At 41.4% G+C, this 11,235-nt stretch overlaps 1 protein-coding gene across 7 annotated transcripts in view; it reads left to right on the top strand.

Moving 5' to 3' along the window:
- Positions 1 to 3,543: 3,543 nt before the first annotated feature.
- The window catches only part of RIF1 (replication timing regulatory factor 1), a 58,077-nt gene continuing 50,385 nt past the window's right edge, over positions 3,544 to 11,235 (top strand). For 5 of the 7 annotated variants that reach the window (XR_007133940.1, XR_007133939.1, XM_047771949.1 and 2 more), the window contains exons 1-6: positions 3,546 to 4,154; positions 4,919 to 4,997; positions 6,923 to 7,019; positions 8,282 to 8,409; positions 8,770 to 8,864; positions 9,811 to 10,000. Coding sequence is in view for 5 of the 7 variants with exons in the window: in XM_047771949.1 (XP_047627905.1) it covers positions 4,051 to 4,154; positions 4,919 to 4,997; positions 6,923 to 7,019; positions 8,282 to 8,409; positions 8,770 to 8,864; positions 9,811 to 10,000 (693 nt within the window). In the remaining 2 variants the exon portion in view is untranslated. Of the gene's footprint in view, positions 4,155 to 4,918; positions 4,998 to 6,922; positions 7,020 to 8,281; positions 8,410 to 8,769; positions 8,865 to 9,810; positions 10,001 to 11,235 lie in introns of those variants that run through there. The other 2 variants (XM_047771948.1, XM_047771952.1) reach the window with 2 other exon arrangements.

The following is an 11,235-nucleotide window of genomic DNA, read 5'->3' as shown; positions in this document are numbered from 1 at the left end:
AAAGCAAGTTTGAAGATGTTGGTTACCCTTCCCCACCAGACTTTTTTTCAGGGTCTGTCTGCTCTGGATCTTCTGAGCATCAGGATCTTCAGTTCTAGGAGGGAGGGAGGTATATCCCTGTGTTGGAAGAGGGTCACCTATGGCAAGACTCATCCACTATCAGGGCATTGCAGTGAAGCCCTCCCTGGAGCTCCCGTTGCAGCAATAGCAGCTATTCTTTATCCTCTTCTATGTCAGGTTGGGCTGCTGGTGGGATGTGGGCACTAGGGGCCTCAGGGTCCTAGTCCATCTCCTCCAGCACCGAACTCACAGAGGGGTACCGGTATGTGGTCTCAAGGGCTGTCTCGCTGAGGGAGATCTTGAGACTTCACATGGCTCCCTAGGGAGTGGGTGCAGAGGAGCCTGGTGTGACCGGAGAGAGGAAGACTCTCCTAGTACTTTAGATCAGACTGGGTAAAGATCAAAGAACCAAGGAGGGGGCACTGACTGAGATAATGGCTAAAACCTAATTCCCCCCAAGGCTAACCCTCAACTCTGCCTCAGCAGTTTATAGCCAAACCAATGAGATACTCATTTTAACAGGTCTGTGAACAAAGAGCTATGTCAGTATAGAGACAGAAACATTTAATTCTCCATTGGGATAGAGTAGATGAGTGAAAGATTTCATTAAAAGATGTGATTTTAGGAGTTCCTGCTGTTGCTCAACAGGATCTGCAGCCCCAGGACACAGGTTCCATCCCTCGCAGGCACAGTGGGTTAATGATCAGGTATTGCCTTAACTGCCGCTGGAATCTGATTCCTGGCCTGGGGACCCTATATGCTGCAGGGAGGCTGAAAAATAAAAATAAAAATAAAAATAAAAATTTTAAAAGATGTGATTTTAATTAATCATTGATTACATTTGAAAAATTGACAATGTTCTAAACAAAAGAAACAACACAGGTCTTTAAAGACATAGAAAAGTTAGAGATCGTGGCAAGCTATTCAGAATCTGGCTGACGTGGGGGCAAGGCTAGAGGTGAAGCAGTGGTCCAAATAATAGGCTTGCGTGTTATGCCAAGAGTTTTGCAATTCATCCTGTGGTTGATGGAACTGCAAAAGGATTTCAGGTATGGGAATGACAATGATAAAATATTACATAACATTTTAGGAAGATCATAGTTCTACACATTTGAAAGAGAAGGATGAACATTCCAACCTCTTTGTTACAAATGATCAATTAGAAAAAAAAAAAAAATAGAACAGGAGTTCTTGCTGTGATGCAACTGGGTCTGTGGTGTCTATGAAGTGCTAGGATGCAGGTTGGAACCCCTACCCAGTTCAGTGGGTTAAGGATCTGGAATTGCTACTGTGGCATAGGTTGCAATTGTGGCTCAGATCAGATCCCTGGAATAGGAACTCCAGATGCAATGAGGCGCAAGAAAAAAAAAAAAAAGGAGAGAGAGAGAATAGGACGAAGGCCCTATATGCAAGAAATTTACATTCTAATGAAGGGACAATTAAAAATAGATATATAATGTAATATCAGATAGTGATAAGTGATAGACAGTAAAGCCAAATAAGGCACACGAGGATTGGGTAAAGGTACTTGTCTTAAGGCAAACTCAGTGTTCTTTCCACTATCCACTAATCTCATAGCTACCATAAAAAATAATAGGGTTTCAGGATCATCTTTCACTTTCCTATACAACAGCTCCATTATACTGAAACTCAGTGTTGCAAACCTGCCCACATATTTCACTCATTGACTAATAACTTCTTAACCTTCCTTTTTTTTTTTTCTTTAGGGCTACACCTGGGGCACATGGAAGTTCTCAGGTTAGGGGTCAAATCGGAGCTGCAGCTGCTAGCCTGCTCCACAGCCATGGCAACTTAGGAGCTGAGCCATATCTGTGACCTACACTGCAGCTTGTGGCGATGTCAGATTCTCAATCCACTGAGCGAGGCCAGGGATCGAACCTGAATCGTCATGGTTAATAGCTGGGTTCTCTGCCACTGAGCCAGACGAGACTTCACCATCTTAAATATCTGGGTTGTCGTGCTTATGACCAGAAAATGAGGAGCAAATTCCCCTTCAAAGGTTAAGGAACTTATCAGGCTGCACTGAAAACCTTTCTCCGACATTACTTCCATAGTGTCTCTACACTTAACCAGACACAGCTCATTATTTCCTATTTCTGTAGGTTGGCTCACACAAAGTTGTAGGTCTCCTTCCCTCTCTTTCATCTTTTTGTTTAAAAAACATGCTCTGTGTTGAGTGCTTGGTTTGGCAGAGGCTTTGCTAGGTGCAGATAACACAGAAAAGGGCAAACCACCACTAATAGTTGTGTGTGGATAAGTAAAAGCTCAAGCCAGGTGCAAAGAACCCATGAGGCCGCAGTGGAAGGACCAGATGCTATTGGGCCTTAGTTGCCTGGTTTAAAGTTGACAAAATTACTCAGAGGACTCAGAGGTCTAGGAAAAGGGGAGCAACATATTAGCACTAAGAACCAACTTTCATTAAGAGTTTACTGTAGGAGTTCTCATCGTGGCTCAGTGATTAACAAATATGACTAGGAACCATGAGGTTGCAGGTTCGATCCCTGGTCTTGCTCAGTGGGTTAAGGATCCAGCGTTGCCATGAGCTGTGGTGTAGGTCGCAGACGTGGCTCGGATCCCGAGTTGCTGTGGCTCTGGCGTAGGCTGGTGGCTACAGCTCTGATTAGACCCCTAGCCTGGGAACCTCCATATGCCAAGGGAGCGGCCCTAGAAAAGGCAAAAAAACAAAAAACAAAACGAAACAAAAAAAAAGAGTTTACTGTAGTTTCTCCAAGCGTTAAGTCCTAGCCAAACCCCACCCTTCAACATCTGAGGCCTAATAGAAGAATGCAGATCCTACCTAAATCTACCTAATCACAATGCCTAAGGGCGGGTCCCAGAAGCTTGCAGTTTAATTATGAATAGCCCCAGGCCATTGTTATGTACACTTAAAACTTGAGAGTCCCTGGCCTCTCCAACCTTTTCTCACTTGGCTTTCTCCTGAATTAGATACTATTATCATCCCTATTTTACTGAGGAGGAAGTTGAGGCATAAAAAGGTTGATTAACTTGCCAAGGTCATGAAGAACAAGAGGTTGGAATCTAGACCAATCTAAATGCAGGTCTTAGTCTTTTTTTTTTATATATAATGATTTTTACTTTTTTCCATTATAGCTGGTGCAACTCTTAGTCTTAAACATCACCATACAATTATCTCCTCTTGCTAAATGAGTTGTTGCCAATACTTTAACAAATACTGGAATTGCAATTTGAAGACAGTCTGAAGACCCTTAAAATCGGTGAACTTTGGCGATTTACATTTTGAATTTCAAGACCCTCGCTGGTTAAATTTAACCCAACCACCTGCAAGGTGACCTGGGGGGCAGGGAGGGGACACAGCAGGAGAGGGAGAGAGGTGATCGATGACTCCGGTGCGCCACCGCCTGTTGGATTGACTCGAGCCTCTCCGGCTAGGCCTGCCCCACTCGCGCGCGCTCCGGACCCCGCCCCCGCCGCCATCTTGGTTTAGGAGGGAGCTGGCCGCACGCGTGAGTAAACAGCCCGAGCCGGAAAAGTCGAGCTCTGGCCGCCTCAAGGTGCTACGGGGCGACGGCGGAGAAGACGCAGGCCTATCTTTGTACGTGGGGGTGAATATTGGGATCACAGTGCTGGGCGGCTGGAAACCTTCAGCCTGGCGCATCCTCCGCCCCCTCGCGGCGAGACGCCTCGCTCCCCGGGTTTCTCCCGCCCCCCGCCGGTCTCCTCCCCCTGTTGAAAGCTGCCCGGGAAAGTGGTGGCGGGAGCGGGCCTGGGCTGGGGCGCGGCGTGGGCCTGGGTGCGTGTGGCGGGGCAGGAGGAGATTAGGACTGTGGGTTTCTCCGCCTCCAGGAGCTCGCGGTGTGGACGCCGTGGGGCTCTGAGGCCGGGGGCGGGCGCGGATCTGGGGCCGGATCCCTGCCGGGCCGCGGAGGGGTTGTTTCCATCGGTCACTGGCTCTTCCCCTCTTCCGGTCCGGGCCGCAGGGTGGCCGACATGACCGCCCCGGGTCCGAGCCACCTGGCGCCGCTGTTGGAGACTCTGGAAGACCCTTCCGCCTCCCAAGGAGAGCAGACCGACGCTTACCTGACTCTGACCAGGTGAGGCCTGCTGGGGGTGGGGGTGGGGCGCCTTGGTGGGTCTTGGGGGAGAAGATACTCCAGGTGGGGCGCACCAAGCGAGCTTGTGTATTCTAGAAGTCTGGCAGCTGTGCGGGCGCTCGGGTCGCGGGCTAGTTGTGGGGAAGGTATGTGCTAAGTGACGTTCACTGTTGCGGGTGCTGCTGCCCTTGAGGCGTGTGTTTGGAATGAGGAAGCCCGCACGTGTGTCTCGCTTGCAAAGGATTAGGGAAAGTTTGCTTGGAAGTAAGCATGCTGGAGTAGAGGTTTTTTCAGTGTAAGCCATCTCTGCCTTGGAACAGTGTGGGGCAACCCAGAATTGGCTTTTTAGTAGAGAGCAATAAGCCGAGTTTAATTTAAATCGCAAATGCTTCGCGGCTTATTTTTTCCCCGCAGACCGTATTTTTCTGAGTTACTTAGAGTTACTTGGAAATTACTGGAAAAGGGTTAACAGCAGGTACAAAATGATGAAGATTTGAGTAAATTTCTAACTAGGGATAGATTTCGCTTTTACATAGTGAAACTGTCAAAATGTGTCTATGGATGCACAAGTTATTGTGAGGGCGGCTTTGCATTTATTTCAGTTGTATACTGCATTATATATTAAGTTATCTTAAGCACTGAGTCAGTTAATTTGCCAGAGTTCTAATATAACATTTAAAAAGATTATGCAGGTATTTCAGGGAGTGATTATAGTTTTTTTATGTCTTCCAATTGCATGAACTTGTGTTCTTTCCGCTTTTAAGTCGTATGACTGGAGAAGAGGGAAAAGAAATCATTATAGAAATTGAGAAAAAACTTCCTCGGCTCTTCAAAGTTTTAAAGGTATGTATCTTTGTTGTTTATTAAATAGCTTTTTTACTTTATGGGGAAAATGTTTTGCCAACTCAACTTTGAACGTAAAGTTAACAGTAGTATTATTATAGTACTGTTTGAGAATTGAGTGTATTGAGTGCTGTCTTAATTACCTTACATGTTTTCTCTTATTTAGTCCTCCAATCCTCCACGTCCCAGTGGGGTTACTCTTTAATCCCCACTTTGCAGAAGAAATTGGTTTAACTTGCCTGAAGTTGCCAAGGCACTTGAATCCAAAACTTGCATTCTTAATGTAAAAGTGGTGATCAGAGTTCAGTGATCTGTTTGTAGCAATCCATTTCTAAATAAATGATTCTATAATTTTGTCATTCATTTACTGTGTGGGTAACATTCTTTTTTTTTTTAAATCTTACCCTCAGTTTTTGCCACAGTTGCTTGGTTAAAAAAATCCTTATTATGGTTATCTTGTTTGCTTGTTTATAGGGAAGTCATATAGTTTAATATCAAACCAAGAACCATTGCCCTTGTCCTCACTTGCTTATATGGTGGTTTTGTGACTTTCCTTTACACCTAACTTTTAAGTTCCTTGTTTTTAGAATTCAGAGGTTAAACTAAATCTCCACAGTCCCTTTGAGTTCTTATTTTTACAACCTTGTCTTCATGCTTTTAGACAGGATTATTCCATCAAGATGTTTATTGCACGTTTTAGTGTGTTTTCTGGCTAAATGTTGAGGCATTGGGGGTAATGCCTTAGCCACCCTACAGTATTTGTTAAAGTCAGTGCTTTTTGTTCATGTAAGAAAGAACTTTATTGTGTAGTAGTTCAAGATTTATTAATATTATAAACGGTATTAATGGTATTACTTACCATTTTTCTTCATTGTCATGTTCCACATTTCAGCAGTATAGTTGATGTGATGAAGACATGCATCATGTATTTGGTGTTTGAGAGCATATAGGATCAGGAACTCATTTGCATGAGTCAGGTTGCATTGTTGGAAATTGGGTTTGTAACTAAAATGCCAGATGAATAATTATTTAGAAGCATGTGGATGATTAATAACAGTTGATTGCACAGATGCTACTGCTATCTTGGAGATAGTCTTAAGTGTTTAAGACTTTATCTATTCGTGGTTGTCTCAACTGATTGCTTTAACATCCTTTTCTGTCTCAGGGTTTGATATTTCAAATGTTTGGTTTCATTAATTATAAAAGGGGTGCTCCAGGGAAGTGTCTGTTCTTATGTTTAATTACTAACATTTACTATTTTTCCTGGTCAAGAGTAGCAAATAGTCAGGAATTCCTTGGATAACTGTTTTGGAGGAATATGAGGATTTAAAGATAAATCACTTTAGAATAGGAAATGGTACCAAGAAAGATGCATAGTCACAAGTCAGTGTAGGGTTAGGGCATATGGCAAGACTCCCTTTGACAGGTTTGGGATTCTGAATACCAGGTGGTCATGGATTCAAATTCTACTAGTTGTGAAGAAAGAATTTTTTTTTTTTTTTTAGACTGAGATAATGTTTAAACCTCCTAACACTTCAGTTACTCAGTAAATGTTACGTTCTACCCCTTCCCTCTCTCAGAATTTTCACTGTACTCTAAGCCTAATATGGCAGCTTTTGCCTTTCAATCTTTTGCTTACTTTTTGTGAAAGGGCTTTGCTCCTGCTCTTTATTTACTGTCTAGTGTCTTCAGCATCTTCCGTTTGTTGCCTTTTTTTTTTTCTTTCAGGTGTGTGGAGATACTCATTAAGAAAAATATTCTTAGCTGATCACTATGTAGTTTCTCTTTTCCTTTTTTAATCTTCCCTCAAGGATTTGTTTGTTGTTGGGATTAAAATGTAATTTTGTTTTTTAAGCAACTTTTCCTGGCTAAAAATTGATTTACAGTCATACTTGTTTGTAACAAATATGATTTTGTTTTTATAGAATCACATAACCAGTCAAAACTCAGAGCTCAGTAGTGCTGCTCTACAGGCCTTGGGGTTTTGCTTATATAATCCCAAAATTACATCAGCATTATCAGGTAAATTTATTAGGATTTAATATTTTTAGAGTTTATGAAAGTTCCCTGTGGTGCAGTGGGTTAAGAATCTGGTGTTGTCATAGCTATGGCGCAGGCTGCACATGCTGCACAGGTTCCATCCCTGGCCCAAAAACTTCTACATGCCTTGGGTGTGGCCAACTCCCCCTCCCCCTGCCCCGGCCCCATACACACACAGTTTACTCTAAAAGAAAAGTCTATTTAAAAACAATTGCTCTGGAGTTCCTGTTGTGTCTCAGCGGGTTATGAACCCAACTAGTATCCATGAGGATGCAAGTGAGGGATCCCTGGCCACACTCATTGGGTTAAGGATCTGACACTGCCATGAGCTGTGGTGTTGGTTGCAGACACTGCTTGGATCCCACATTGCTGTGGCTGTGGTGTAGGCTGGCAACTGCAGCTTCAATTTGACCCCTAGGCTAGGAATTTCCATATCCTGCAGGTGTGGCCTAAAACAAAAAAATAATAATTGCTATGAAAACTGAATCTTCTCTATGAAAACATCTAATTTGGAAGTTAATAATTAGGTGGAATTAATTTTGAAAGTTAAATGGTCATTTATTTTATACAAGCATGCATTAAGGAACATGCTAATTTGAGAAGTTCTTTTACAGAGTGGTAAATGAGATAATTTGGGGTTAAAAATGGTAATGAAAGCACAGGATCTGATGCTTTTCTGAGTTTTCAAGCACTCTTGGCTCTGTATCCTATCCTTGGGTACAGAACCTGTGGATATGAAGGGCTGAGTATTATGCTGTTTTATGTAAGGGACTTAAGCATCTCTTGAATTTTTACATTTAGGGGTGGGGAGTCCTGGAACCAATCACCCACGGCTATTGGGGAGAACTGTAATATTAATTCTTGTAGCTTGTCATGGTGAAGGAAACCTGGGAAGTGATTTTTAGAGAGGAGAAATTAGGGATAGGGAATAAAGATACCAGAAAGTTATTACCATCTTTTTTTCTGAGGGAAAAGTTTTCTGCTCTTTTATATAGCAAAATGTTAGCAGTCTAAAGTTGTTCATTTTGGAACAGAGATAGGATTCATAACATCTTGCCAAAAATTGAGTTATATGTTAAGACTTAGTAATGTGACCATATAGAATTATTTTATTTGCAAAAGATTGCTGATTTGGAGTCTACTATCTCTTTTGATGGTGACGAGAACAGCAATATTTTTTTTTAATGTTTGAGATTTTAAAGGATGCAAATGATTCCGTATAATTAAAACTGCTTATTTTTCAGAGACAATTATTCAAGAACTGCTTTCAAAACTGAATGATACTATTAAGAGTTCAGATAAAAATGTTCGTACTAGGGCACTTTGGGTGATATCCAAGCAGACGTTTCCCCCTGAAGTTCTTGGCAAAGTAGTGAGTATAGTTTTTGTGTATGTCTTCTTAACCACCTGTTACTTAAAAAATTCAGGCTTAGGTGTTCCCATTGTGGCCCAGTGGAAGTGAATCTGACTAGTATCTATGAGGATGCAGGTTTGATCTCTGGCCTCTCAGTGGGTCGGGGATCTGGTGTTGCCATGAGCTGTGGTGTAGGTCACAGACTCGGCTTGGATCCAGCATGGTTGTGCCTGTGGCGTAGGCCAGCAGCCGCAGCTCTGATTCGACCCCTAACCTGGAAACTTCCACATGCTGCAGGTGTGGCCCTAAAAAGCAGAAAAACAAACAAACAAAAAATCAGGCTTCTTTGATTTGTATTTACTTGGTTCTATCTTTCAGGTGTCCAGTATAATTGATTCATTAGAAATAGTATATAATAGAGGAGAGATGCATTCTGCTGTTGTTGATTATGAAGCATTAAATGTCATCATAAGGTATGAGTTTGGATGCTATGCAAATTGAAAGAGTAGTTTCAGTAAATTTAGAAGTTTTAAGGAGTAGACTTTGGGGATTTTGAGTTAGATGTTAAAAAATAAAGACAGGAATGTCTTAATAGACCATAAGTCTCAAAAAGTAACAGGAAGAAGTTACTAGGCTTCTTTACTTTTTATTGAGACAGTCTAAAAAATAAAGTCTTGGTTATGCTGTTGCTGCTCACACACCTGTGCTTTAAAAAATTATCCCTGTTAACGCTTTTGGAAGAGTTTAAAAAATAATATAGACTGAGTGGGCTATAAGGGGGTATTTAGTAAAGCATTAATAATACCCAACAACAGATGGAGGAACAGGAAAATACCCTCTCTTCTTCCTGTCCATTCCTGCTTTTCCTAATGGTTATGCCAACAGCAGAACCTTATTGATAGGCTTTGTCTTGCCTTGTTTTTCATTCTTTGAAAGTTTTTTCTTTAGTTGTTGAACTATATTATTTAACTAATTAGTGTTCTGATACTCTTATGTTCACAGAATATCATGATTCTCTAGCTATCTTCTGTAAGAATATTGAATTCTTTTCATTTTTAAAAATATTGAAGTACAATTGATTTACAGTGCTGTGTTAATTTCTGCTGTACAACAGAGTGTTCAATTATACATACACAGATCCATTCTTTTTCAGATTATTTTCCCATATAGGTTATCAAAAACTTAGTTGTGTAAAAATGATTAGTATTTTAAAACTTCTAATCTGAAGGCAAGGTGATATATTCTCTTGTCAGAATTTATGAAATAGAAATCTACAAATTAGTTAAAAATTAGATTTATTTTTATGTCTCTCTGTGTGTATGTGCATATGTGTTGTTCTAAAACAAATGGACCATACTCTGTCGTTTAAGCGTGAAAGGTGAGGTCAAACTAATTTAGTCATTGATTTCTCTATTATAGGCTAATTGAACAAGCCCCAATTCAAATGGGGGAAGAGTCAATTAGGTGGGCAAAAGTGGTCATACCTTTAGTGGTTCATTCGGCTCAAAAGGTACATTTACGGGGAGCTACTGCTCTAGAGATGGGGATGCCATTGTTGCTTCAGAAACAGCAAGAAATAGCATCTATCACAGAGCAGCTCATGACTACTGTAAGTAATACTTTAAGGATTTTGGGGGTACTGCATTGTAAGGTTTTACACCAAGTTTAGGGCTCATGTTTGTGTAATTGCACTGTGATCTAAGAAGTCCCTCTTTAAAACAGAATTGCTAGAGCTTCTGCTCTGGTGTAGCGGGTTAAGGATCTGGCATTGTCTCTGTGATGGCATAGCTTCAGTCCCTGGCCCAGGAACTTCCATAAGCTGTGGGTGCTGCTGAAAAAGAAAAACAAAACAAAAAAACCCAAAGAATTAAGTTAGTGTAGTCATACTGCTCCTACACACAGTAAGGAAGAGAGCTATCTATTTAGTGTTATTACAATCTGGGGCATTTTACCTTATCCCCAAAGAATGGTGATTGAAAGAAATTGCATTTTTGGAAAAAGGAGAGCATTAACTGATTCATTGCTATCTGGGGTGTTATAGCATCATCCCTAGAGCTATAAATGTAATGCACACAAATGTGCATCTAGTGTGTGCTGTTTCCTAAAGTTACTATTTCCCCCAGGTTTTAGGTTTTTCAAGTTTATGACATTTATTGAGCACCTGTATATACAGGCATTATTTCAGGCGCTGTGTGTATAGCAGCGAACAAAAACAAATTGTTGTAGGGCTTATTTTCTAGTGGGAGGGATAATAAAGTATATAATATGTTTAATAAAAAGAATAATGGAAAACGGAACTAGATGGAAAGTGCCGTCTGAGAAGAAGTACCTGAGATGGTCAGGGAAGGAAAGAATAGGTTATTTGTACAGTGATTTGAAGGCTGTACAGGAGGTAGCTGTTTCATGATACAGAGTAAGCGTGTTCTAGGCAGGAGGAACCATAAAAGCAAAAGGCCTTGCTATGATGAGTGTGTACTAGGTTGTGTTCGTGAACACTGGGGAGTATGATAGAGCGAATGAGAATCAGAGCAGGAGATGATGTCAGAAACGGGGCCAGATCACATAGGACTTCGGGAGCCATGTAAGACATTTAGTTTTCACTGTGGGTTATATTAAAAACCATATTTGAAGGTTTTGTGTCTACAAGTGATGTGTGTGTTAACTTGGTCTTTAAAGGGATCACTGTGCTTATGTTGAAAATAGACTCTAAGGGGGTTGCAGTCTAGAGGGAAGAGGAGTTGGGAGATAATATAGTATCTGGCAGTGAGGGAGCCTTCCAGATTCTAAAACCTGGGGTTTTGTTTATTTTTTTAAATTCAGAATGCCTAGTGGTAATGTTTGGAG

The sequence above is a fragment of the Phacochoerus africanus genome, chromosome 3 (genome assembly GCF_016906955.1).
Source record: "Phacochoerus africanus isolate WHEZ1 chromosome 3, ROS_Pafr_v1, whole genome shotgun sequence".
Classification (NCBI taxonomy): Eukaryota; Metazoa; Chordata; class Mammalia; order Artiodactyla; family Suidae; genus Phacochoerus; species Phacochoerus africanus.
Note: the sequence above shows the minus strand (reverse complement) of the source record. Positions and strands in the feature narration are given on the sequence as shown.